Source organism: Malassezia restricta, chromosome IV (genome assembly GCF_003290485.1).
Source record: "Malassezia restricta chromosome IV, complete sequence".
Lineage (NCBI taxonomy): Eukaryota > Fungi > Basidiomycota > Malasseziomycetes > Malasseziales > Malasseziaceae > Malassezia > Malassezia restricta.
Window position 1 is genome coordinate 56,822 of NC_040196.1, and position 26,614 is coordinate 83,435.

A 26,614-nucleotide genomic window follows, 5' to 3' on the forward strand; every position below is an offset into this window, starting at 1 on the left:
CAGGTACCGCGCTTGGACAGCAACGCGGGCCGCCTAGCCTTTATGTGGAGGTTTAAAAAAAAACGTTTGGACACGGTGCCACAGGTGGAGGCATGCTGGGTATCTATGCATCGAGCCGCAGGAGCCTCGAAAATGACTCGGTGCCGACCGCAGGTAGACTATCTAGGAAGGCAGGCAGCCCTTCCTCGTGACCAGGCATGTGCTTGACTAGCACAATGCTCAGTCCGATGATGCGAGAGAGATGGATTACGTGCTCTGCCTTGGCATGTTGTGCATCCCATTGGAACAGCGTGACGCGGGCGAGGGACAATGGCACGGTGACATGATCGTAAGGATAGACCATGGCAAACATGGCAGCTATGAGCTTCGTAGCCCATGTGTGCTCCGCAGTTGTATGTAGGGCAACTTTTAGTAGCTGCTGCGCCATGCCCGGCTGCAGTCCCTCGTGTGTCAGGTGGCCAACATATTTGGCCAGGCCTGCCCATAAACGACCTTGTTCATTTTGCATCAGCACATCACTGATCCACTCATACTTAGTTAGGCGCGGCTCAACCATACTCTCGAGTGCCATAATGAAAGAGGGGAGATTAAACTCCGACGTGGATAGCACGAGGATGAGGCGTTCGTTTGTAAGAAGAGGCAGCACGGTATGTGCCAGTATGGACCGGTATAGGGGCGAAAACACGTCCGAGGTACTCGTAAGCAGCTTGTGGATCACACGCACGTACATAACCACGTGCGATAGGAGTTTGGCATCATATTGCGACTTGGCGAGTGTCGACGATGCAAACTGCACGAGCCATTGGACGGCACATGGCACATTGTACGCCAACGGCACCTGTAAAAAGTAGGAACATGCCTTAAAGAGCGCCGAATCGTCAAGTAAAGAGTACATATGTGCCTCGAGCAACAGTGAGAGGATCGTCGGCGTGATACGGTACATCGTCCAAGGTGGTGACACCGCTAACAGATCATCAGTAATGGCCTGACCTTCCACGAGACAGCGGCACCACCGGATTATGAGCGACAGACTCTGCTCAGGAAAGGCATGCATGTTGATGGACGATATGTTTCGCGTCATGAAAATGTAGGCATACCCACTGGACGGAATGCCTGTTTGGTCGATGTAGTACGACAAGTACTGTAGAAAAAGAATGACGCGCCCTATCGATGCCAGCTCGCTGTGGTCCTGCCAAATGCGCTGCTCGATTCGCGATAATACACGCACAAGGGCATGCGCCATCTTTTGTTTGTCAATGTAAAGGTGCAGCATGTCTAGCACACGTGGTACATGTGGTTCGAGCATGAGGCAGACAGCATGTACATGCGCTAAGTCAGGCGTGAGCGACTCGGACCATTCCGTGAAGAGGTGGCTGAACTCATTGGCGATCACAAGCTGGAGACGCGGCTCCTGTAAAGCTTGGGCAAGCAAGGCGCCACACGATTCGGGGTGCTGACCGAGCGCCGTTCGGACAGCTTGTGAAAACGAATGGATCTCTGCATTGGAATGTAAAGGCAAAGATTCGAGACTCACGGGACCCGCATGGAGGCCGCTGTCCCAGGTGGCGAATGACGCAAGAATCAGCGTGGGCAATGGGACTGCATGTGTCGATGTGGCCATGACACATTCGTCCAGCTCGATCCAATCACGGATGGGATCGTACATGTGCACAAAGCATGCAATCATATCGCGCATCACGAGGCCATCCCTGTGAGACGACGGAACGCTCCCGCTCAGAAAGGCAACCAGCGGCGGCATGACACCGCCAATGATATGCCGCCAAAGAAGGGCATGTCGCTCGGACGCGTGTGTCCGGAGCTGCACGGTCGCAGCTTGGGCCATCGCCACTAGCATTTCGAGCACAAATGCACAGCCAACATCATGAGGCGGTTCAATGGCATGCAGCAGACGTGCTTGGAGAAGACCGAGGGCCGAAAGGTATTTTCGGTGCCAATGCAAATGAGAGTCAGATAGCCCGTGGATCAAGAGCACGGTTTCTGGCTCAGGTGCACCTGAGGTAGGTAGCAAAGGTCGATGGCGTCCACCGGAGGTTTCCGCTTGACGCCAGGCTCTCTGTAATGAGGTGGCATACGTGAAGAAGGCAGGCGACTTCCACAGAGAGGCGTTCGGAGGCGACTGTGCGGCGGGATGCTCGTCAAAAAGGTCGTCGACAGCCGTGATGACCGATAGGCCTTGTCTCAGCGTAGCAACAGCTTGCCTTGACGCCTCATTTTGTGTGAGGGGTATGTTTTGCCAAGCCTCTAGCACAGTATGACGTAATGGGATATCGTCCAACCCTGGCCAGCCTTGAAGAGCAGCGCCGGCGATGAGGCGCCTACATAGCTCGGAACTTGGGCCTTCTGCCTGCATGAGATGAAGAGCCGCATGCCAGAAAGACAGAAAGGACTCTGTCGATGCCACACCGCGCTGTATGAAATGGTTGGTCCATATCGGTGCATCGCCCACGGCATCGAGAATATGCTGACACAAGGTGCTAAGGGTATCTTGGTCGACCGTGGCATTGATTTTGCGCAGGAGCACTACGATTACGCGTCCTGCATCGCATGTATTTTCGCCCATGTAACGTGCGCGGTCAAGACAGAGGACATCAAGGTACTCGAACAAAAGCGGCGGAGCAGGTCGTACAAGCAACACAAGGTCCAAAAGCACGTCAGGTAACACTTCGCCGAGCTCAGTAAGCACACCTTCCGCCTTTGCCGTTTCGAGAAGACGTGCATGCAGAGAAAAAGGTGTCGCTCCATGCGTCAAGCACGCAAGCACCTCACGCCGCACACCGTCCGCCTGCATCAACAAAGAAGGGAAGGTGGAGGAGCGTCGCTTGGCGAAGCTTGTCCTTATGCTTCGGGTGCCTGTTCGCTCTCTGATGACGAGCGCCCTGCGGTGGCGTGCGACGCCGAGCTTTGCGTCACCGCAGACGCCGTACCATATCTTTGACCGTGATACCAAGTGTCTGCAGCGCTCGCGTGCGGCTGTGCGCCGACCCCTGAATGAAGCAGGCACAGCGTTTGAAGCCGATGAACGTCGGCGCGGAGAGGTGTCGCGACTGACCGACTACGTACGTGATGCTGGCGCTATGAGTCTTGCGGAACGTCTTCAAGATATCCAGCGGCCCTTTCCTACTGTGGTGGAGCTCGGTGCTGGTCCTGGCCTGCTGCGCCACCACTTGGATGTGGGCGGCGTAGGCATCGAGAAGCTTGTTATGTGTGATATGAGTGAGGAGCTGCTTTTCCGCGACCGGCACCTCGACAAAAACTTCTCGTTTGAGATCGAGCGGCGCGTCGTCGATGAGGAAATGCTGCCATTCGAGGAAAATTCGCTGGACTGCATCGTGGCGTCCGGCAGCTTACACTGGACGAACGACCTGCCTGGCGCCCTCATTCAGATCCAGCGTGCTCTCAAGCCAGACGGCGTGTTCCTTGGCTACATGCTCGGTGGCGACACTCTGTTTGAGTTGCGCACAAGTCTGCTCCTAGCCGAGCAGGAGCGACAGGGCGGCTTGTCAAATCATGTGTCCCCCATGACGGATACTCGAGACGTATCGTCACTCTTGACGCGCGCCCAATTCACTCTCCAGACGGTCGATATGGACGAGATCGTCGTGCACTACCCGAGCATGTACGAGCTCGTGCAGGACCTGCGTGACATGGGCGAGAGCAATGCCGTGGTCAATCGCCGGCCGTATATGCACCGCGAGACGCTCTTGGCCGCTGCCGCTACGTACCAAGCTCTGCATGGCACCCCCGAAGGGCACGTACCAGCGACATTTGCACAGATTTTCATGATTGGGTGGAAGCCATCGCCTGATCAGAAAAAGGCACTCCGGCCGGGCAGTGCCTCGCATTCGCTCAAAGATGTACTATGAGAGGTCAGGACCATCAGCGACCGTGTTGCGCACCGTGTGCAGGAGCGTGGCGCGCCAGCCGGTAATGGGCTTCATGCGGTCAAAGTCACGCACACGCGCGTCGAATGCATCGAGGTCGCTATGCTCGCACGCTTCGAGGACGCCATGCAGGAATTGGGCCTCGGTCGTCGAGGGGAACGTAGGGTCCTGCTGTGCGTAGAACGCCATCGCTCGTGTCGCCGCGCCGTGGTCAGGGATCGCGAGGTAGCAGAGGCCGGCATTCAGGTAGTATTCCTTCACGCTGTACTTGGTCAGGTTGCTGTTCAAACTCGAAGCAGCCACGGCTTCCCAGAGCTCAATGGCACGTGGGTACTGCTGGAGCTGAATAGCCAGTTGCGCCGCCTCGCGCTGGCATGCCGAGGCTGTGGCTGTTGCACCTTCTTGGAGGTACCAGTTGGCAGCACGGTCGTATGCCTCAAGTCCCTGGTCAAAGTGGTTCGGGTCCTCACGGTACAGTTCCGCCATGTTCTTCTGCCGGTCGGCCGCCTGACGGAACCGACCACGCTCGACGAGCAGGTCCGAGCACCGGCCCAGCGCCATCACTGCTTGGTCGAGCCGCACCATGCGGTAGCACTTGCTCGCTTCAAAGTACGTATTGGCTGCAAAGTCCTTCTCATTGATCTGGATCTCGAGGTCGGCTGCCTTGATGAGCACACTGCCCGCCTCCTCCATACGGTTTTCGGCACGCAGCTTGTGAGCAGCCTCCTTATACAGTTCAATGGCCTCTTCACGCTTGCTTTGAGTGGATGAGAACCAGCCGCCCGTAGACGATGCCTTTTTTTCGGCGCGCTGCAGTAGCTCTTCTGCTGATGAGCCACCCATGGTCGCTGTCGAAGCCCCGTCAGCAACCCACTCCACCACCGCCGTACGGGGTTGGTCACATGACATGTGTGCATGGGCCAGTCTACTTGCCTATGGAGGCGCCGGTCATGTCGGTCAGGAGACGCGTGATGTGAGCAGGGTCGGCACGTCCCTGTGTATGGCGCATAGCCTCTCCCACGAGGCGCGCAAGCACTTTATGCTTGCCTTTTTGGATCGCCTCAACTTCGGCGGGGAAGGCGCGCACGACTTGCTGGCATAGCGGCCGGAGTTCGTCATCATGCATGCGGTTCAAATTGTTCTCGTGCACATGTTCGCGAATAGCTAGACATCCATTCCGCGTTGGAATCTTTTTTTCGCGCACAAATGTCCGGAGAAGAGCTTGTGCCGTCGACTGCGTGATGATCTCTTCATCGAGCATGTGGATGAGCTCGGCCAGAGCCGCGGGCGGCACGGGATTGTGATGGAAGGCAAGGCGCATTTGGCCGAGGAACTTGGGCAGAGTATGGATGGTCCAGTTTGCCGCTGCCTGTGGCGCACACTCGAGCCGCACGAGCTCTTCAAAGTAGTCGACAGCATCCATCTGCGCCGTTCGTGCATCGCCATCGTCGTCCACATTGAGCCGCAAAAGCACATTGACGTCGCGTACGGAGAGGCCGTATTGGGCCCTCAGACGCGCATGTCGTGCATCGGGCAGTTCAGGCAGCGTCTCGGCCAGCGCTGCGAGCTGCACGGGCGATACATGGAGCGCACCCACATTGGGCTCCGGCATGAAGCGGTAATCCAAGGCGTCTTCCTTGCGGCGCAAAAGGTAAGTTTCGCCCGTGGCCTCGTGAAATCCGCGCGTAGATGGCTCGACCGCACGACCTTGTGAGACTTCGGTGAACTGCCGCCGGATCTCAAAGTCGAGTGCATGCATCATGAACTTGATGCTGTTCAGGTTCTTGATTTCCGTGCGTGGCCCAAATGGCTCACCAATGCGGTGGATCGAGACGTTGGCATCGCAGCGCAGTGATCCCTCATTCATGTTGCCGTCTGAGGCACCGACACATCGCAGGAGCTGCCGGAGCTTGCGGACGTACGCACCAGCTTGCTCAGGTGTGCGTAATACGGGCGCACTGACGATCTCCACGAGGGCTACGCCAGCGCGGTTATAGTCAATAAGGCATACCTGCGACGCGTCATCGGTCGCTGCATACGTCGTCTTGCCTGTGTCCTGCTCGAGCTGCAGCTGCACGATAGGAATATCGAGCGCATCGTCTGGCGATGACAAGAAGCCATCTTCGAAGCGAATCGACACAGACCCATTTCGTGCAAATGGCTGTCGGTGCTGCGTGATTTGATATCCCGTAGGAAGGTCAGCGTACACATAGTGCTTTCGATCAAAGACAGACACGTGTTCCACCTGACACTGCAGAGCAAGAGCCGCTTTAAGAGCAGCAGTGACAGCTCCCTCTTGTAGGCATGGAAGTGTCCCGGGGTATCCTGCGTCGAACGACGACACGAGTGTGTTGGGTGGCGCGTGCAATGGCGGTGGTGGGGTGGCTAAACGTTAGCGTTAGCACGTACGACTGAAGAGCTTGGTCGGTGCCAGGAGCTGTGCATGGCACTCAATGCCAATGACGGCCTGCCAACCAGTGGGGAGGAGCGGTGGGGCCTGGCCGCGTGCGCGTGCAGTATGCAGTGACCGTGTCCCCAGTCGGGCCCAGCGTAGCATGACGTGAAAAAAGGGCCCCTTATGGCCGTGGAGGCCGTGCGTCCAGCGATGTGGAGGTGACACGTTGTTGACACGCTACGTCCCACCATACCCACTGGATGACACCCTTGGATGCTGAGGATCCAAGCGTGCGGGCTCACCTCGCGCGTCCCCGCAAATGCATACAGAGCGACACAGACATGCATATATGGCAACAGAGCGACGCGCATCACACTATTCTGCTGTTCCTCATGCAGCTGAGCGAAGCATGTGTGATGCAGCCTACACGCGACGTAGTATGGCACGAACGCGAGACATATGCCGCATCTGACTCGGTCATTGATCGTGTGCTGGCACTGCTGATCGAACTGGATACATGGACAGACGAAATTGTGCCTGATACAGGTCCCCATCGCTTTGGCAATCTGGCTTTCCGGACATGGGGTGCGCGTCTGCAGGAACGTGCAGAGGCATTGCTTCGCAGGTGCCTTCCGCCCCACTTGCATGCATTCATCACAGAGCTCTACGCATATCTGGTGGACGCATTCGGTTCATTTGTGCGCATCGACTACGGCACGGGCCATGAGCTTCATATGGTAGCATGGCTCGCGTATCTATACCGCCTGGGGGCGTTGTCTGAAGAGGGTGCGGAGGCTCGGATAGCGCTCGAAGTCATTCCTGCCTACCTGCGTGTGGTGTGGCACCTGCAGGACCGATACACCCTCGAGCCGGCTGGCAGTCACGGCGTATGGGGTCTGGACGACTTCCACTTCGTGCCGTACATCCTCGGCGCGGCTCAGCTCCGCGACACGACAATGTCGCCACTGCAGATGGCTGACCTCTCGCTCTACCCCCACGCACGAATGCGTGAGCCACGCGTTGGTCCACGCCTATCGCCGCGCGACACGATCATGTACATCGCTCCGACGCATGCATCACCGATGCCCAATATGTATACGTCGTCGCTTGCGCGCATCCATTCGCTCAAGCGTGGACCATTCTCTGAGCATTCGCCGCTCCTCTTCGACATCTCGCGCAACGTGCCTACGTGGCCCAAGGTACATGCAGGCATGCTCAAGATGTACGATGCCGAGTGCCTCCTGAAGCGCCCGGTCGTCCAGCACTTTGTATTTGGTGGCGTAGGGTACGTGTGGCCTCACACCGAGACACACGCACCACCACGGCCCACGCGGATGACGCCTGCTGTCGGCGCCCGCCCCACAATGCATCCTCGACATGCTCAATGACTACGGCAGCTGGTTGTCTATGGCACGTGACGACTTGAGCTGCTGCAGCTGGGACAGGACCACGTCCAGGGGAATGGTATCGGTCTTGCCCTTGGCTACCTTGGGATCCGTGTCGCGGTTGCGGACGTTGACGCTGCGGCTCTCCTTCTCTTCGTGGCCAACGACGAACACAAAGTTGTATTGCGCAAGTTCGCCGTTGCGGATCTTCTTGTTGAGCGTGTTGTCTGACAGATCAACATCCGCGTAGAAACCGTGGTCCCACAGGGTGCTGCGCACATCCTGTGCATACTCGTACACCGACTGCGTCACTGGCACAACCAGCACTTGGCGCGGTGAGAGCCAGAATGGCCATTTGCCGGCAAAGTTCTCAATCAAGATGGCAATAAAGCGCTCAAGACTGCCAACGACAGCACGGTGGATCATGACTGGACGCTCTGTCTGGTTCTCGCCATCAGCGCCGCCTTGCGGCGTCTTGTACTCGAGGTTAAAGCGCTGCGGCAGTTGGAAGTCGAGCTGGATCGTAGCACACTGGTGCTGGCGGCGCATGGCATCGCTGATCGTAATATCGATCTTGGGACCGTAAAACGCACCGTCACCAGGATTCAGTTCCCATTGGCCGGGCACGAAGCGGTCAAGCGCAGACGCCAGGCGCTTCTCAGCGGCATCCCATGTGGCAACGTCACCAAGGTGCTTCTCAGGGCGCGTTGACAGCTCCATCTTGAACGTGAAGCCAAACAGGCCGTACACAGTTTGCAGGAAGTCGAAGCAGTGCATCATCTCATCCTCGATCTGCGACGCACGGCAGAAAATATGCGCATCATCCTGAACAAAGCGGCGCACACGCGTGAGACCACTCAGAGCACCACTAGCCTCGTTGCGGTGAATTACACCAAAGTCGGCAAGACGCAGTGGCAGCTCCTTGTACGACCGATCGCGACTGCCAAACATGAGACAGTGACCGGGGCAGTTCATGGGCTTCAGTGCAAACGTCTCCTTGTCGACAGACAGCGCAAACATATCATCCTTGTAGTTGGCCCAGTGACCCGACGTCTCCCACAGCTTCGAATTGTACATGTTCGGCGTAATGACCTCGTCAAAGCCGCGCCGGCGGTACTCGCCCTTAATAAACTCCTGCAATGTGTTGTAGATACGCGCACCGTGCGGCAGCCAGAAACAGCTGCCAGGACTCAGCTCGTGGAACATGAACAGCTCTTGTTCACGGCCGATGCGGCGATGGTCGCGCTTGGCGGCCTCGGCCAAAAAGTGCTTGTATTCAGTCATCTGCTTCTTATCAGGGAAAGAAATACCATACAGACGTTGCAGCGAGTCATTCTTCTGGTCACCCAAGAAGTACGAGGCCGAGTTCTTGAGGACCGTCATGGCTTTGATGCGGCCTGTGTGCGGAATGTGCGGGCCAACACACAAATCAATCATCGGACCGCAGCGGTACACGGTAGTAGAGGTGCCATCTGGGATCTTGGAGTTGATAATGTGGACCTTGTACTTGTTGTACTTGAACATCTCCAGAAGCTGCTCCTTGGTCAGCACCGCACGCTCAAACGTCTGCTTGTCCTTCACAGCCAGATTGATCAACTTTTCAAGGGGATCAAAGTCCTCAGAGCGAACGGCACGATCACCACTATCACCCATACCCATCTCATAGTAGAAGCCTTCGTCTGTGGGCGGGCCAATGCACAAATGGCAGCCATAGTGTCGTTCAGCCGCCTCACCGAGAACGTGGGCAGAAGAGTGCCAGAACACACGCTTTCCCTCAGGATGGTCAAAGTCAAGCAGCTCCAATGTTACGTCTCCCTCCAGAGGACGCTCCAAGTCCCACAACTGACCGTTCACCTTGGAAATCACAATGCGCTCGCTCAGGCTCTTGGAAATCGCCCTGGCAATGTCCATAGGCGACGTCTCCCAGGATAAACCTTCGCGCGTCGAGCCATCTGGCATGGTGATTGTTATGGGCTTGCGCTCCGCAGCAGCGCGCGCAGAATCCTGCTCCGCCTTGATGCGCTCAAACATGTCAATGCGGGCCTGGAAGAAGGCTGGACGTGGCTCGAATTCGAGCGGCATGCCACCCGCACCTCCGCCTTTTGCTTTCTTATCAGGTTTGGAATTCACGCTCATATCCTTCACGGCATTCGCAAGCTGTTCAGGCGCTGCACTCGCCTGGTTTTCACTTGACGACATCGTGCGACTAGGGGAGAAGGAAAGCGCAAAGGTGGAATCCTTTTTTGTTCACGTGGAGCTAACACGTGATCCACTGGACACTCGCCTTCCTCACGACGCGCCTCCTAATACGTGCCTCCCGAACATGGTGAGCAACACTCCGTCAAACGGCGCTCCTGCGCCGTCTAAGCAAAAGTCCAAAGCCTACCTCTCTAGTGTTGCCATACAGAGTGATGCTATCAAATACAGGCAAAAATACAAAGAGTTAAAGCGCAAGGTTCACGAAATTGAACAGGTACGTCTGATCCGTGCTCAGACATCCGCAGGAAAATGATAAGCTCCAGGCCCTTACTCTGCGTATTAAGGGTAATATTCAACGACTACGTCTGGAGAGAGCGTGCGTATCTAATCTACTTACAATAGCATTCTGTATGAACATCTCGAGTCTCGGGTGCAGCAGGTACCTGTGGTGTCTGAGATACCAGAGGCTGAAACTCAAACACTTGAAGCTGACGCTGAGGTCTCTGCCCATTCAGACGAGGCATCTAAGTCCAAGGATACGCCTAACGAGCCACACGAGCCAGATGTTGCTGCACCACCAGCTCCAACGGCATGACAGACCCATCTAATTCAGCCAACTTGCGCGACGTAGCCACATACCCATGCTATAGACGTGAATCTACCCTGCTATGTCTATCGCGGCCATGTCTTGCTATGGCCGAGGGTCGTGTCATTATGTCAGATTGTGGAGTTGTCAAATTAGGCGGCGTGGCTACGAGGATTATGGCACCTGGTCAGGCTACTGCATTTCCCATTAGGCGCTGTGACGCTGATGTCATTCCCGCCAGGAGGGAATGTCTTCCAAGGCAACTCTCAGCAACAGTTCGCTCAATACGTGCAGCAGCAGAAACAGCAGCATCATATGCAGACCGGGCAACAGCCTTTCCAATCTCCGCAGCTCGGATTCTCGGGCTACCCCAATGCGCAACAGCAGCAAGACTTTATGCCGAATATTACACCGCAGCAAATCCAAGCCATACTGAATCAAAAAAACTCTGCCATGCAGACAGGTTTACAGGGAAATCAGTACATGCCATCACCCATCATGTCGCAACTCCAACCCGGCATGCCCATACCCACCAGTATGCCTATGCCTTCAACTCAACCCCATCAACCACCACCCCCACGACAGGCAAATGGCTCGGTCAACATTATAGCTGACCTAGTGAACAAGGCAAAGGCAGGACTATTATCACCCATGCAGCTCGCACAGCTGCGAGCGATCCTAGGGCAAGAAAGCATACAACCGAGTCAACAAAATCCAGTGATGCAACCATCGATGTCTACTTCGAGCCCAGTCATACCCATGAAAAAATCACCAATGATGATGCCGAATCAACAGCCCACGGCTGGCCCTAACATGCCCCAGATGAACATGCTTCTCAATGCGGCCAACGTACAGCAGCCCCAACAACAAGCGAACTTGCTGCAAGGCTTGCAGTTCATCCAGAAAATCCAGCAAAAACTTGCTGAAATTGATCAGAAATTGGCAACGTCTATTCACGAACATGAGCGCCAAATGCTTCAGCATAACCGCCAAGAGCTTCTTCGTGTGCAGGGAACCATAATCCAGAAACTCTCACAGGGTTCACAAATGCACCAGCAAAATTTTAACTCGTCTTCGCCAAATCTAATGGCCAATGCCACTTCTTCACCCCTGACCAATTTTTCCCAGCCGAATTTCAACAATGCGCCAAAGCCCTCGATGAATATGATGAATACACCGAACGCAGCCTCACACATGTCACCAGCCAATTCGTTCCAAATGCCGGCCAAAATGCCTGCGCCTACCCCGTCGCAGCCTGCGGCAAACGTGGCTATCACACCTGATCAATTCAAACGAGCTCTTGCAGTGCTACAGCATCGGCACGGCAAACCGGTTCAGATGAACCCTATTGTGAACGGTTACCCTATTGATCTGTACCAACTCTTCAATACTGTCCAGTCGATGGGTGGCAGCAAAATTACGACTCAAAAGGGACTCTGGAACACTGTAGTAGGGTCCTTGGGCTATGTATCGTTGAACCAAGCCCAGGTCTCTGCATTGGCTGTTCAGGTCGCGCAAGTGTACAAAACGTACCTTGAGCTATTCGAAGAAGTGTGGAACCGGGCCATGGTGCACCAGATGTCTATGTCCCACCAAATGAACAAGACCAACGTGCCAGATATGCCACAAACCAGCCAGGGGTCTGCATCCATGCCCCACAGTGGTATATCTCCCAATGCTGTATTTGACGCCATGATGCAGCGTCCCAACCAGCAAGTCAGCCCTCCGTTGTCATCCTATCAAAAGGATCCTTCATTGTCGGTGGACTTGAGTGAAACAGACAAGCTTCCGACAACCAAACCGCAATATTCTCTCGCGAGCCCAAAGACACCAGCCGGGAAGCCGTCCAGGGTCGTATGGCCCCAAGAAGAACAGAAGTCCACGCAGTCCATGGCCTCCGATCAAACTGCAGAGAAGAGCCACACTGCATCGAAGGACAAAACGAAAAGACCTACCATTCGCGTTACCACCCGGATGCTGGAAGAGGCACGTTCATTGCTGTACAAAGTGGAACTGAGTCTCTCTGTGTCCCGTCCCAAGCTCCCTGTCATTGAAGATATCCCTGAAAGCGAAAAAGCAATCATCCTCCAACAAGTGGAGCAACTAGTCTCTCTGAAGACGACCGTGTCGGCTTTGCTACCGGTGTTCCTCGCCATGACCCAGAATCTCGAGCCTGCGAAGCGTGTCAAAATTATGATTTATATCTTTGAAGATCAATTGGCACTTTTACCATCTCGTAAATGTATTATGCGTCTTTCAGATTTGGAAAAGCTCAAGGTTCAAATGACACGGTGTATCGGCTTCGTTAGAATTCATGATGAGAAGCTGGCTCGAAAAGTCATGGCCAAGGCTGTGGCTGATCAGCCTGAACTCCTTCAACGAAAAGCTACGCACTCTGTCGAATCAAGCGCAGAAAATACATCACCTGTCACAGCAGCACCTAAGCAGATGTCTTTGGGAAGTGCAGAGATGAAAGAGGATGGTGACGACGACGACATTGAAATCACTGCTACCAATATTAAGACACCGATCAACAGCGCCACATCACCAACTCAACCACTCAAGATTTCGGGCAAAGAGAAGACATCTAACATACCCCGGGTATCTGCGTTGTCCTCTCTTGAACCCAAAGATGTACCTGGCCAGGCAATCAACAAGCTAATGACGGAACAGATCCAAAACGAGCAATTATCCCAAAATTCGCCGATACAATTTCTTGAAAAAGCTTGGAATAAGCTTATCACAGTCGAAACTCAAACAAAGGCAAACAAGTTCAATGTCGATGTTTTGAGACATCAGTTGGACGACATGTCTTGGCCAAACACTAGTCTGGAGTCTCTCATTTATACGGCTATTGATGCCCCTTACCAAATTGGGCTCCATGATACTAAGCAAAGGAATGAATACTCAACTGCCTTGTATACTAACGAACCCTTCTTAAAAAATGATGCGGACGAACGCCATGCAAGTCACTCCTCTGATACGAAACTCACATCTTTCGATAAGATAATTCTGAAACCCGCGCCAGATGCGTGGAGGGAACAGGCGACCAATGAGGACAGCAAGAATAAGCTGAACGATTTAACATCGGAAAGCGATCAAGATTGGTGGTCGAAAGATTTTTTTAAATAGCATGGACAATATTTCAGTTTATATTGATTTAAATACTAATTACATATGTATGCAGAGCTTACACATTGTTAAAATATTAAATTCATAATAAAATTCTATCTAACACTAAAATTATAAATATATATTTTATTTGCATCTATTAAATGAGAGTTATTAATTCAGCTTGCTGAATAAAATTATAATTAGTTATTAAAATTCGTCAAAATGATATTTACATTTTTATTTATTTAATTTTAAAATCAATGTTTAATTTATTTTTACACTATACATGTAATGTAAAACATTAATATATGTGTAGAAATAAATGAGAGTTTATGAATGATTTTCTGCAAATGGTCTCGGTACCCTGTGGGCGCGCGAATGAACCGAAACGTTCGTTTCTCAGCGTGCGTTCGCAGACATCGCGACATGTCTTGGTTGAGCAAAGATGTTATCTTTCGCGCAATACCCGATTTTGTATTTTTGTCCGTGGTGACATCCCTCGCTCTCAACACTACAGTTCAGCTTCGACTTCGTGATGAACGCAATCGTCAATTTATGATTCAGCGTGAACTTCTTAGAAGGTTGCGCGATCAACTACGTATTAGCCGGCGGCGCACATTAAGTGATACACCGAACATCTGCAAACAACTAGTCCTTGCTGGACTAAGACCGTCTGACTATGGGTTCGAGGGTATGGCTGTAAAAGATGCGGAAGAGACCACCAAAGTGCATCATCCCCATCTATCTTGGTACGAAGTCTTCTTCACCGGCAGGGCGCTTTCGCCGGCCGTGAAAATCGAACCTCAGGACTTTGGGTCAGAGCAATGGGAACAAGATTTTTTAAGGATGCTCGAGGAGTTAGACAAGGCGGAAGCACAACCAAATGCGTAGGCAGACGTGCATGAATCTAATCACTATACATTGTTCCGCAGCGTTCTCTATTCCGAAAAAATGTATGTTAGAACAGGTATCTATTCGTCACTTGGACGACGCATCGAGGCCATTGCAGAGCTGAATGAGCTGGCTCATAAGGACACCACCCGAGTTTGACACATCCTGTGTGTCAGGGGCAGAGCTATTGGTGTTGTTTCCAGCGCGAAGCTTGTAGTCCTCGATAAAAAATTTAACCGCATCTTTTGCTTGTGTCGTAGAAACGCCTTTGGGCGAGCTGATTGAAGCCAACCGCAACGGAGCTTCCAGTAATGGATCCATGCTGGAAAGCTCATTTATGCACGCACCTTTTTTAACGGCTATGGCCACGTGATTTCGACGAGCCTAGACACATGTGGCGCGCGATCCGTCTTTAGCTCTTACACTTGGCAAGCATGGAGTACGTGAAGCTTGCGGTGACGCATCCGTCGGAGCTCCGTTCTCTGATCACATATAAAGTATGGCGTGATCCTGTGCACGACTTCAGGCGGAATCCTGAGGCAAGTGGCTTTGATCGTGAGCGCATGCGGGCGTGCTGGTCATTCCTGGATGCGACGAGTCGTAGCTTTGCTGCTGTGATCAAGGAGCTGAAAGGTGAGCTGAGTCGCGTCATTTGCATCTTCTATCTCGTACTGCGTGGACTTGACACTGTCGAAGACGACATGACGCTGAAGCCTGAGGTCAAGATCCCACTTCTGCTGGACTTCCATAAGAAACTGAACGAACCGGGCTGGAACTTCACGGGCAGTGGCCCGAACGAGAAAGATCGCCAGCTTCTGGTAGAGTTCGACAAGGTAATTGACGAGTACCAGCTTCTGAACGAAGGATGCCGCTTTGTCATTGCTGACATTTGTGCGCGCATGGGTGCTGGAATGGCGTCCTACATTGAGCTGGGCAACTCGCCGGCAGGCCTGACGATGCAAACGTGGGGCGACTATGACCTGTATTGCCACTTTGTTGCTGGTCTTGTAGGTGAAGGCTTGTCGGGACTGTTTGTGCAGACGCAAATTGAAAGACCGCTCATTGGCCTACAATTGTCCCTGTCGAATCACATGGGTCTATTCTTGCAAAAGACAAACATTATCCGCGACTATGCCGAAGACTGCCGCGAGGGCCGTTCGTTTTGGCCGAAGGAGTGCTGGGGTACAGACGGTGTGTTTGCGCACCAGGGCGAAGTCCAACGTGGCGTGATTGAAACACGTCGCGGTTCGGGTTCGTACAAGTTTGCCGACACGATTGAAGGTCGGAAGGCAAGACAAGTGCTGTCGGCTATGCTTCTTGATGCCATGTCGCATGTGACGAGCTCACTCGAGTACCTGATCCTGCTTCGTGACCAAAGTGTGTTCAACTTTTGCGCGACACCTCAGGTCATGGCCATCGCGACTCTCGGCAAACTTGTGGAGAATGCCGACGTGTACAAAAAGAACGTCAAAATCCGCAAGTCCCTCGCCGTGCGCCTAATTCTGCGCTCGACAAACCCACGCGATGTCGCAACGATCTTTCTCAACTTTGCGCGCGAAATCCACCAGAAACTGAGCGCCGATGATCCCAACTATGTCCGCTGGTGTGTTGAGCTCGGGCGCATACAAATGTGGTGCGAGTACAACTTCCCATCGTATGTGCTCAGCGCGTACCGTAACAAGAACTCAGACATCCGGGCTCACACGTACCAGTCGTGGGTGTTTGCACGCGACCGCGAAATCCGGTACAAGGCCCTTGGTAAGTCGGAACAACAACTTAGTGCCGAGGCTGAGGCCGAGCGCCTTCTTGAAACCGACAAGGGTGCGTACAAAATGCTCTTCGGGGTGATCGGCCTAGCGCTTGTCTTGATTATTTTGATTGCCTACGGGTGCTGGATGTTTGTGTGGTACACGATCGAGGGCCGCGTGGACCCCTTGTCTCTCTTCCTCTATTACTCCTACCGACTAGCCAGAGAGCGTATCTGGGACATGAAAATCACGCTGAGCCCACTGTTCTGGTACAGGTTCTGGTCTTCTCTGTTTGACCAGGCTGGAAGTCTTACCATGGAAGACATGCGTGTCTACCACGGACACTAGGTACTCATAGCTATGAACTCTCTTTGAGCCGCTGCCTCTCTTTCCTGCCAAGCCGCTTCTTTTTCGGCTGCTCTTGTGGCTGTTCTCGCGCGTCCATATCGTCGCGGAACCGCTTCAGGCGCTTTTTCAGGTTGGCCGGTCGGGTCGGTCCACGGCGGTATGGTTGCATGTGCTTGAGACCCACAACGTTGTTCAGGTCAGCGTCATCTGCCATCAGGATATCGACAGCACTCAAACCGTAACTGTCCTTCGGTACAGATGCGTACTTGAACCGCGTCGGTGTATCACCAATCATGTCCTCGTAGCCCAAGTTGTAGTACTCGTCCATCAGCTCACGGGCCTCTTTCTGGCGGTCTGCCTCAGGCACGCGATTCTCGATCTTTTCTGCATCCATGTCATTTTCGTCCACGGCATCATCTGCGTCTTGCTGCTTCTTGGCAGCTTTTTTCTCCTTCTTCTTAAGTGCCTTGCGCTCCTTCTTGGACAGCTTCGTGTCCTGACCGTCTACAAAGTCAGCGTCCATGACGTCCTCTGCGCTGTTCTTGTTCTTTTTGCTCTTTTTCTCCGGCTTAGACTCAGCCGCAATAATTTCGTCAATGTCTTGATCCCACTGTGGCTTGTCATTGTCGGCTTGGGCATAGTATGCATCATCGAATTGCGCCTGCATGAGCCGATCATGCTCCTCGGGGTCAAAGTCCTTGTCGAAGTCTACGCCATCGAATGCATGTCCATCCATGCGGTTGTCACTGCCTGATACTTGACGCAGCTTCTTGAGCTTTTCGGCGATTTCCTGGCGCTTGAGAGCCTTGAGCTGCTCAAGCTCTCGCATCTTGGTCTTTTTCTCGCTCTTTTTGCGCTCAGTTCGCTCGTGCCGTGCCTTTTTACGACGGTCATCTGGTCTTCGGATAGAGTCTTCCGTATGTCTTGGAAAGCTATCAATGGCGAATGCTTTTTGAGCAAGAGATGGATCTTCAAAGCGGAAGTTGTAGGCATGCTCAAATGCATCAGCTGCCGAGTCGAACGAAGCCTCCGATTCAAGCTCTGCGGCCTCAGCTTCCCAATCGCGGGCATTTGGTGCAGTCGTCGGCAGATCAGTGTCGACCCATCCGCGATTCATGATGTAATTCATTAAGAAGTCTTCGCTTTCTTTGGACCGCGATGCATCGTCGGTGTGATCTCGGAGCAGGCTGCGAATCTGGTCCTCATTACCCTCGTTGCCGAGCGCATTCATCAATGCCGAACGGTATGTATCTTCACCATCAGCCTTACGAACGTGAAACAAGTCGTCGTCCTCGCCGTCTTCCCGTGCTGCATCGAGGAACTCGGCACGGATGGCTTCCTGCTCGGCGTCATGCGTTGCTGGCATCTTCGTGTCGATGGCCGGCTCTGGTTGACGCATAGTAGCATCTGCAATGTCTTTGGCAGGATCGCTCGAGTTCTTCATGGCATCGAGCACGCGGCTGCGTTGGTAGTCTTGCAGCGTCATTTTTTTTGAGCTGCTGCTCCTAGCACTCGGTGCTCCTTTCCTTAGCTGCGCCTGCTCGATATCGAACACACGATTATCTGCATCATACAGATCACTTCCTTTTTCTCGAATGCGCTGCAGTGTGCGCAGAATCGCCGCATCCACCTGAGGTGTGAGCTGCTCGCCGTCCTCGTCCTCGGTCACATCTTCTGAGTCCGACTCGTCACTGTCCCCCTCTTCTTCTCCGTATTTCTGCTGAAGCTGCTCAAGATGTACTCTCCGCTTGTTATGTTGATACCTTTCAGCATACGACTGGTTGATGGAGAGCTGCTGCTCGTCTGGCGCCTCGGCTGCGTCTTCAAACAGGTCTACCATCGTCGTTAGAGGTCGTGCGCTGATCGGCCGAGCAAAAAAAGTTGTAGCTCCACCACCTTTTTTTCTTACAGCTACGATGGGCGACACTCCAGGCGTTCACCGCTATGTGTCGTTCCACGAGCGGCTCAAGCATATCAATATCGACCTGGCGCGTGAGTCTGGTACCACATGGGGTGCAGCATCGGGCCTACAAGTGTCGGGCCTGGATGCGCCTGCGAGTGTGTTTGCTGAAGCGACAGGCGCAGCCGATGTCTCGACCGTGGCCGAGGCGTCCGACATACACAGCACGGCGTTTGGCACGGCGCTTGAGCAGTGGTACGAGCTGAACCTGAGTCTACCATTCCACACATTCCATGCGCGTGTTATGCCCATGGCCCAGTCTCTCGTGCTGCTCCTGCACCACCGCGACGAGATCGCCGCTGCGCTCGACACGTTCCTTAGCGACACGCAGCACTGGCTCGCATGGGACGCGCTCTTGGATCTTGTGCCGCGCATGGCCTTTGACCTAGGACCTGAGTTTTTGCATGTGTACCAAAGGCTTCTTACCGCCGTGTTGCGTGCTTCGTGCACGATGCACAAGAACCTGACGCACGGCGACGATGCACTAGCTGCTCGGATTGTTGAGCGCGCCTTCCACAGTGCTGCATGGCTTTTTCGTGCCGTGTCGTCGCTCATGCGAACTGACGCTCCCGATATCCTACTTACGAGCTGGTCGATTGTGCGTGGCGTCTTGATCGACAAGCAGACCACATCTCATGCATGGCGCTTTGCTACGGAAGCTCTATCTCATCTTATCCGCAAGGCGCCCATCTCTCACCTCCATGCACTCCAGGCACGCATGATCGCTGATGCCGATGACGCATCGGCAGAGGGGATCGCTGCCACATGGGCGAATAGCTGCCAGTCCGCCTCCCATACCCTGCACTCAAGAACTCGAGAGATGCTGTCCTGTGTGCTTGTGCTGGATGCGCAGCCTGTTGAGTTGGTCCGCCGCCTTGGATCATGGATCATCACCTCGTTGGTGCATCACGCCCATGCGGAGGACATGGACCCTGTCTTTGATATGCTTCTGTGTGCTGACGCATCTGGCGACGCTTTACATACGCAGCTGGTGTGGATCACGACAGCTGTGGGCACACGAAAAGGGACGCGCGTATCTGATGACGCTGAGGCGCGCCTACTAGGATGGCTCCTGCACCTGGACGAGCGACTTGTGTGGACCGCGGACCATGTACCGCTCCTCGAGGCGTATACGGCACTCGTATCTGCGGCGCTTCTCCGTGCACGTGTCCAGGACATGACATCGCATGGCAAGCGCCTACTAGATGCCTTTGCACAGCGGCCGACTCGCGACCACTTTGCTGTGCCTTGGTCAGCGCTGCATGGCCTGATCCGCGTCCTCAGCGATCCCGCCGTGGCATGGCGCAGCTTTCGCGCCTTTGGCCTGCCAGGTGCCCTTGATGCCACGACTCGAGCGTTGGAAGTGGACGAGGCGTCCGCTTTGGCGCTGCTAGTGCAGCTCGAGTCTCAAGGTCACTTGGCGCCGCTCCTCGAGGCGCCGCCAACGACGGTGGTCCTCCGCTGGGCGAAGCGCATGCGCCACACTGTCCAGCGCCGTATTGATGCCCTTGCCGAGCACCTCGAGCGCACCTCGCTGGATACCGCTGGGTGGGAGTGCCTGCTGGCTGTCCCACTCGCATACCTCTTTCCAGCGCACATCGATACGCTCGCGACGTCGCTAGTGCGGTGCATCCATGCGGCTAAGGACGCCGACGTGCTGGGCATTCTGATGGCGTCTCTTGTGCGCTGCAAAGCAACGCGCGCGATCAGTGACATGCTGGCGGATACGAACACGTTTGTGCGTCTGCTCCAACCGAATCGTGCCGTGCTCCCGGCCATGGCTGACATGGTGCGCATGTCCCAGCGTCAGCTCGACGTGTCGGTCGTATGGCCTTGTCTCACTGACGCCATCCGCGACTCGGACCGCGTTCTCGTGCGTGCGGCTCTCGATATCCTTGCGTCGACGGTACACGACACGACCAACGTATTCAAGATGCTCTCCGATGTTGAGGGCATGGCACTCGAAGTCCAAACGATCGCGACGCGCAACACTAAACTGCGACAGACGCAGCGCGAGGCATGCCGCGTCCTTGCGCGCGACGACATACAGCTCGAAGCACTCGTGCACTATACGGTCGGCACGCTCCGGCTCAATTTCCGGCCAGTGTGGGCCGCGAGTCGTGATACGCTCGTAGCCCTGTGCTCAGCGGTGCCCGAGTCCGTGTGGCGTGTCTCGTTCGCCGAGCTCCGTATGACGGAGGCTCTTCTCCAGCAAGGCACGCTTCGAGTGCCTGCTTCTGTGGAGTCAGAGGCTGAGGAGGACGTGGAGACCACGGCCCTTGCTTCGCTGACCGATGCCGCCTGGCAGCAGCGGTGGCAGTGGATGCAGCGGCACCTATGCCTTACGAGCACGTCGCCCACGACTATGGCGCAAGACATGCTGCATGCGCGCAGCGCAGCGCCGGATGTGCGACTGGACGTTGCACACTATGCGAGCGAGATACTGCGTCTGTATGCGCAGCACGTATCGCTGCCTGAGCGGCACAGTGCAGCGTTTGTGCCGCATGTCCAAGCGCAGTGGACGTCCATCGTCGATGCTGACGAGGCGGTCATGCCGACGGCGCTGCGTGCTGAGCGCCTGCGTCTCATTCTCGATGTGTTTGGTGCCTTCCATCACGCTGCACGGATGCACGACGCGGCTGACATGAAGGCGCGGTTCCTGGCTCTGTGTGCGGATCCGGAGCTGGTCGTGCAGCGTGCGGCTCTGGACTGCCTTCTGACGTGGCGAGACGCATGGCTCGTTGCGCACACGGAGAAACTGCATGCGCTTCTCGAGCCCGCCAAGTTCCGCGACACCCTTGCGCAGCTCGATTTGTCCGCCTCGTCCGAGCAGTGGGGCTCGGCACGGCCGCTGACGATGCAGGTCATCCTGCGCCTCCTGTATGGCATGCTGGTCTCACGGCGCGGTCTGCGCACGAGTGGGGCAGGCCAAGGCGCGCGGCGCACGGCCATTCTTGCGGCGCTATTCGAGTGTGCGCCCGATGAGCTGGGCCTGCTAGCTGACCTCATGCTGACGTCGTTTGCGGATCGTCTCCCTGAGCCACGCAAGCAGCTCGGTTTCCTCGGTCTGCTGGGCGACGTTCTCGAGCATCTAGGCAAGCCGCTTGCTCCCTCGATGCCGCGCTTCGTGCATGTGGTCATTGCGATCGCAGCGAGCGCCGAGCCCAGCGATCCGACGATGCGCCTGCTCCGCCGGACGGCCCTTCGGCGACTTGCTGATCTTGTGCGCTACGCCCACGTCGACTGGGCGCCGTTCCGCACGCGCATCCTCGACGACATTGTACTCCCGCGTCTGAAGACGTTCGCCGAGGACAGTGTCCAATCGCCATCGTCCCTCTTGGATCTGTGCAACGCATGGGCCTCGCAGCACTCGACCCTGTTGTGCTTCCTCAGCGACGAGCGCGTCCTGAGCGGCGTGTATGCCGGTCTGTCGAGCGCGAGTATCAAGCCTGCTGTGGCGCACACGATCTTGGATATCGCTGAGCGTATTCACGACGCGGCGAGCGACGACGACGAAGTTCGCGACGTGATTGTGGCGCCCACAGCGCCTGCGCTGCTCACGCACCTTGTGCCACTCGTTCGACACACGGTACACGCGTCGTTCGCCTACGAACTCGCCTCGCGCGAACGTGATGAGCTCCTGCGCAAAGAGCTCAGCACCATGTCATACCTGGCGCCGCACATGACGAGGGCCGACGAGGCAGCCGCCGTACTTCATCTGCTCGTGCCGCTCATGGAGCACAGTGCACGCGCCGTGCAAGAACGCGTCAAGACGGAACTCCTGCGCACGGTGACTCTCCTCCTGCCGCGCGCCGGGCATGCCGGCCCGGACGTCGACGTGCTGTACGCTCTCTTTGCGCGCCTCGGAGCTGAGCTCCAGTCGCCGCCTGCACGCGCGCAGTACACCCTGGCGTTGTCTGAGCTCGCCAACATTGACCATGGTCTGAAGCGCGTCACGACATGGGTCGCACAGCTCAATGCGTACCACAAGCTGCATGAGCCGGATATGGATACGCGTCTCGAGGCATGGGACGCCATCCTCGCTCCTAGCCCAGCCATCGACGCCCGCGAATGGCATGCTCTCCTGTACCAGGCCCTTTTTTTCGTGATGGACACCGACGAGCTCGTGCTCCGTACGAATGCCGCTGCGCTGCTCCAGCACTTTGTCAAAGCGTCCGTGAGCGTGGATACCCTCCCCCTGGTGCGCGACGTGTTCCTGCCGTCCGTGTACCGCCGCCTGCACACGCGCGCTGAGCCCGTGCGCAAGGAGCTGTTCAACGTGCTGGGCGTCGCCGTCGCCGAGCTGCACACGCACCTGCCGCCGTTGGCGGAGCTGCACGTCCTCCTTGCCGGCGACGACGAAGCAAGTGTATTCACGAATCTCTTCCATATCCAAGCGCACCGCCGCGTGCGCGCCATGCACCGCCTCGCAGACGCAGCGAGTCAGCTGCGCAGCAAGACGCTCTCTGAGCTCCTCGTCCCGCTCGTCTGGCACTTTCTGCTGCCCAACGCCTCCGGTGGCATCGACATGAACATGGCGAACGAGGCCCTTGCGTGCATCCGCCGCATGGCCTCGCACCTGCAGTGGGGCCACTACTACTTTTGGCTCAAGCGCTTCCTACGCGAGCTCCAGGAACATGTGGCGAAGGACGACACGTCCGCTACGGAACGACTGCACGTGCGTGGCATTGTCGGTGTGCTGGAAGCGTTCCACTTCGACTGCACCCAGCACGTGGACCATGTGGATGAGGATGCGACACCGACACAGCCCGACGGGCCGCCGGCCGCCGTGTCCCTGCACCTTGCCACTACGATCTCGACGCGTGTCCTTCCGCCTCTCTACGAGGCCCTGCATGCGGATGAAAACCGTCTGCCACCCCGTCTGCCCCTCATTGTCGGAGCCGCGCGTCTGGCGCTGCATCTCCCGGCGGACCGCCGCCCCGTCGAGCTGTTCAAGGTGTTTGGCGAGCTGGGCCGTGCCCTCCGCAGCAAGCTCCAGTCGACGCGCGATACATGCCGAGCGATCGCCCTCCAAATGCTGCAGGCGATCGGCGCGACGTACCTGCCGGACGTCGTGCACGAGCTCCGGCGCATGCTCACTCGCGGCCCGCAACTAGCCGTATGTGCTTACACGATTCACAGCCTGCTTGTCGCGCTCAGCACCGGGGACGCACCGCCTCTCACACTGCTGGACCGCGGCGTGCGTGATATCACCGAGGCCGTCATGGAAGACCTGTTTGGCCTCACCAGTGAAGACCGCGTGACCGTCGAGTTCCGCACCAAAGTCAGGGAGCTGCGGCAGAGCAAGAGTCTCGACTCATTTGAGCACCTCGCTCGTCTCGCCGATCCAGCGTCTCTGCAAGAGCTCCTCATCCCCCTGCGCGGCGTCCTCGCCACGTCCATCGAGCCCAAGGTCGTGCACACCGCACACGAATGTCTGCACCGCATCGCATCCGGCATGAGTGCGAATCCGCATCTCGATGCTCAAGCGTTCCTCGTGCTGTGCTACACCCTCATTGCCCGCGGTGAAAAGGCACTCCAAAGCCGCGTCGATCAAGCGCCCCACCTCGCACAAAACGCTCATCTGTTTGTCGAGCTTGGCCTCGATCTGCTCACGACCGCACTTCGTCGCTCGCGCTTCGACATGCACGACCAAGACACGGTCGCCAAGCTCGTGCCGCTGATTCGGGCGGTCGGCGAGACGCTGTATGCGCGCCATGCACCTGTCGTCGAGCGTGGCTTGCGTGCCGCTGCGGCCCTCGCACGGTGCCCACTGCCCACGCTGGATGAGGCTCTGCCCGTCATGCAAAAGCAGATGCTCGTACTTCTCCGGCATGCCGGCGGCATTCACTCCGCCATCGCACAAACGACACTCCGTGCTCTCTCTGTGGTCATTCGCGAAGGCCGCGCTAAAGCGCCACCAGCTCAGCACCTCACCGAGCTCTTGCACCTCGTGTCGTCGGACCTGGACGCGCCCGAGTCCCAGGGCAGCATCTTTGCTCTACTGCGCGCCATCGTGTCACGCGCGTTTGTCGTGCCTGAGATCTACGATGTCATGGACCGCATCGCCGAGCTGCTCGTCACGAGTCACGACGCGCAAGTCCGCGAGGTGTGCCGGTCCTTGTACCTCGCCTTCCTCCTCGACTATCCACAGGGCCACGGCCGTCTCAAGAACCAGCTCGAGTTCCTCGCGAAGCATCTCGCCTACGAAAGCGAAGGCGGCCGGCGCAGCGTCCTGGAGCTCGTCGGCGCGATCCTCGCCAAGTTCTCACCAGAAGTCGTCGCTCAGTACGCACAACTCTTCTTTGTGGCTCTCGTGATGCAGCTGGCGAACGAAGAATCGACAGCCTGCAGAAAGCAAGCGGCCGATGTGCTCGGCACACTCCTGCATGTCTTGCCAGCCAACGAGCGCGATGGACTCCTGCGCATGACCCGGCCGTGGGCCATGGCGCAAGGCACGCCCCAAGCTCAGAAACTCGCTGCCGTGGCTTTACGCGTGTATGACATTGCCGCAGCGTCCGAGTGCCCTGCCTGGGCGGCCCAGGACGCAGCTACCGCTGTGGCTCATGTGCTCACCCACAGCGCCGAGGCCATGGACGAGGATGTCGTGTCATGGCATCTGACCTACCAGGCCCTCCAAACCATGCAGACACTGGCGCGGGACGCCCATGCATGGACCTCGCTCGCCGCCTGTATACCCCACGTCCTCACTCTGCTTACGCTGCCGCACGCCTGGTGCCGTATCGCGGCATGCCGCGTCCTCGGCGCGTACTTTGCCGCGGGCCATACCCTCGACGCGAGCGAGTACGTCCGTGCCGCTCGGCAGCTCGTGGCACAGCTGTACAGCGCCTTTCTCGACGACGCTCTTGTCCTCCAAATCGTGCGCAACCTCGTCTTTCTCGGCAAGGCGTTTGCCAATGGCGACGCGGATGGTGTCGAGGACAGCGACAGCGACGACGTCGAGGACGATGTCGCTCCTCGTCTCGCCTGGTTGTATACGAAGCTGTCGCACACAGCACGGCTTGACGACGGCCACACAAGACCGGCTTCAGGTCCACAGCGCGTCGGTGCCGTCCTCAAATGGTTTGCAGCGATGGCGACACAGCTCGATGCGTCGATCACCACCCACTTTCTCGTGCACATTCTCTCGCCCCTCCAACGCGTCACGGACGACGAGCAGGCACCCGACGATCTCAAGACACTCGCGAGCGAGGTGCAAGACCTCATCCAAGCACAAGTCGAGACCACCGCCTTTACACGGGCCTATGCTCACGTCAAGCAGACGCGTCTCGAGAAGCGGCGCGTCCGCAAGCACGAGCGGCTGATGGAAGACGTCATGGACCCTGAGCGGGCCGCCAAGCGGCGTGCATCGCGCAATACAGCAAAGCACGAGAGCCGAAAACGCAAGCACGCGCACTTTCGCGACATACGGCAATCTGGCAAACGGACCAAAAAGACCGACTAGCGCTTCTTGGCCCAGTACGCGACGCGCTCTGCCCACTGCCCACTGAAGCCGTCAAACTTGCGCACAAGGGGTGTGGGGCGCCGCATAGGCGCCTGTGGAAAGGGCTTCTCACTTCGCTCAACCTTCACGTAGAAGCAATCATACGACGTATTCTTTGCACTGGGCGCCAGCGGCGCATGCATCGCGACACTATCGCGAAGCGACGGCGAGGCTGTCAGCGCTCGATCGCACTCCGCCAGACTGGCGTACGCAATAGACTCCGGATCCTCTAGCTGCGTCGAGAACGGGATGCGCAATCGTCCATGCTGCTGCGCCGCAGCCTGCAGCACTCGCGGCACACTCTTGGCGTCGGCAAACGTCACAGTGCCATAGCCCAGCAGACGGCCTTGTCCGCGTGCGCGCGGGAACGACACGTACGAAATCTCGCCCCACTGCCGCGCAAAGAACGAAAGCATCGCCAGCATGTGCGACGGACTCAGTCGCCACAACGCGCCATGCGCCGTCGGGCCCTGGACTCGGACAAACAGCGACATACCAAGCCCTCAGCTCCGGCGGCTTGTGCGTCGTGGACATCATCACGTGATGTACTTCTGAGGGACGGCGCACGAACATCGTTCCTGT

At 56.4% G+C, this 26,614-nt stretch overlaps 13 protein-coding genes across 13 annotated transcripts; 7 read left to right on the plus strand and 6 right to left on the minus strand.

Moving 5' to 3' along the window:
* Positions 1 to 103: 103 nt before the first annotated feature.
* On the minus strand, positions 104 to 2,809 carry MRET_2402 (mediator of RNA polymerase II transcription subunit 5; the record flags this gene model as incomplete). Its single annotated transcript, XM_027629029.1, has 1 exon — positions 104 to 2,809. One exon carries the CDS (start codon positions 2,807 to 2,809, stop codon positions 104 to 106), a length of 2,706 nt encoding a protein of 901 aa, XP_027485226.1.
* Positions 2,810 to 2,858: 49 nt separating this feature from the next.
* Positions 2,859 to 3,884, plus strand: MRET_2403 (NADH dehydrogenase (ubiquinone) 1 alpha subcomplex subunit 5; the record flags this gene model as incomplete). Its single annotated transcript, XM_027629030.1, has 1 exon — positions 2,859 to 3,884. The coding sequence occupies one exon, from the start codon at positions 2,859 to 2,861 to the stop codon at positions 3,882 to 3,884; it is 1,026 nt and encodes a 341-aa protein (XP_027485225.1).
* On the minus strand, positions 3,879 to 4,745 carry MRET_2404 (alpha-soluble NSF attachment protein; the record flags this gene model as incomplete). The annotated part of the gene is made up of 1 exon (XM_027629031.1): positions 3,879 to 4,745. The coding sequence occupies one exon, from the start codon at positions 4,743 to 4,745 to the stop codon at positions 3,879 to 3,881; it is 867 nt and encodes a 288-aa protein (XP_027485231.1).
* Positions 4,746 to 4,827: 82 nt separating this feature from the next.
* Positions 4,828 to 6,459, minus strand: MRET_2405 (aspartyl-tRNA(Asn)/glutamyl-tRNA(Gln) amidotransferase subunit B; the record flags this gene model as incomplete). The annotated part of the gene is made up of 2 exons (XM_027629032.1): positions 4,828 to 6,287; positions 6,312 to 6,459. 2 exons carry the CDS (start codon positions 6,457 to 6,459, stop codon positions 4,828 to 4,830), a joined length of 1,608 nt encoding a protein of 535 aa, XP_027485249.1.
* Positions 6,460 to 6,557: 98 nt separating this feature from the next.
* Positions 6,558 to 7,685, plus strand: MRET_2406 (serine/threonine-protein phosphatase 2A activator; the record flags this gene model as incomplete). The annotated part of the gene is made up of 1 exon (XM_027629033.1): positions 6,558 to 7,685. One exon carries the CDS (start codon positions 6,558 to 6,560, stop codon positions 7,683 to 7,685), a length of 1,128 nt encoding a protein of 375 aa, XP_027485230.1.
* MRET_2407 (threonyl-tRNA synthetase) lies at positions 7,686 to 9,881 on the minus strand (the record flags this gene model as incomplete). The annotated part of the gene is made up of 1 exon (XM_027629034.1): positions 7,686 to 9,881. One exon carries the CDS (start codon positions 9,879 to 9,881, stop codon positions 7,686 to 7,688), a length of 2,196 nt encoding a protein of 731 aa, XP_027485229.1.
* A 124-nt stretch (positions 9,882 to 10,005) lies between these two features.
* Positions 10,006 to 10,476, plus strand: MRET_2408 (uncharacterized protein; the record flags this gene model as incomplete). The annotated part of the gene is made up of 3 exons (XM_027629035.1): positions 10,006 to 10,155; positions 10,187 to 10,257; positions 10,284 to 10,476. 3 exons carry the CDS (start codon positions 10,006 to 10,008, stop codon positions 10,474 to 10,476), a joined length of 414 nt encoding a protein of 137 aa, XP_027485100.1.
* Positions 10,477 to 10,692: 216 nt separating this feature from the next.
* On the plus strand, positions 10,693 to 13,599 carry MRET_2409 (AT-rich interactive domain protein; the record flags this gene model as incomplete). Its single annotated transcript, XM_027629036.1, has 1 exon — positions 10,693 to 13,599. The coding sequence occupies one exon, from the start codon at positions 10,693 to 10,695 to the stop codon at positions 13,597 to 13,599; it is 2,907 nt and encodes a 968-aa protein (XP_027485099.1).
* Positions 13,600 to 13,959: 360 nt separating this feature from the next.
* Positions 13,960 to 14,472, plus strand: MRET_2410 (uncharacterized protein; the record flags this gene model as incomplete). Its single annotated transcript, XM_027629037.1, has 1 exon — positions 13,960 to 14,472. One exon carries the CDS (start codon positions 13,960 to 13,962, stop codon positions 14,470 to 14,472), a length of 513 nt encoding a protein of 170 aa, XP_027484969.1.
* A 434-nt stretch (positions 14,473 to 14,906) lies between these two features.
* Positions 14,907 to 16,568, plus strand: MRET_2411 (farnesyl-diphosphate farnesyltransferase; the record flags this gene model as incomplete). Its single annotated transcript, XM_027629038.1, has 1 exon — positions 14,907 to 16,568. One exon carries the CDS (start codon positions 14,907 to 14,909, stop codon positions 16,566 to 16,568), a length of 1,662 nt encoding a protein of 553 aa, XP_027484970.1.
* Positions 16,569 to 16,578: 10 nt separating this feature from the next.
* MRET_2412 (protein KRI1) lies at positions 16,579 to 18,408 on the minus strand (the record flags this gene model as incomplete). Its single annotated transcript, XM_027629039.1, has 1 exon — positions 16,579 to 18,408. The coding sequence occupies one exon, from the start codon at positions 18,406 to 18,408 to the stop codon at positions 16,579 to 16,581; it is 1,830 nt and encodes a 609-aa protein (XP_027484971.1).
* Positions 18,409 to 18,484: 76 nt separating this feature from the next.
* MRET_2413 (U3 small nucleolar RNA-associated protein 20) lies at positions 18,485 to 25,993 on the plus strand (the record flags this gene model as incomplete). The annotated part of the gene is made up of 1 exon (XM_027629040.1): positions 18,485 to 25,993. The coding sequence occupies one exon, from the start codon at positions 18,485 to 18,487 to the stop codon at positions 25,991 to 25,993; it is 7,509 nt and encodes a 2,502-aa protein (XP_027484896.1).
* Positions 25,990 to 26,526, minus strand: MRET_2414 (uncharacterized protein; the record flags this gene model as incomplete). The annotated part of the gene is made up of 1 exon (XM_027629041.1): positions 25,990 to 26,526. One exon carries the CDS (start codon positions 26,524 to 26,526, stop codon positions 25,990 to 25,992), a length of 537 nt encoding a protein of 178 aa, XP_027484875.1.
* Between the last annotated feature and the right edge of the window lie 88 nt (positions 26,527 to 26,614).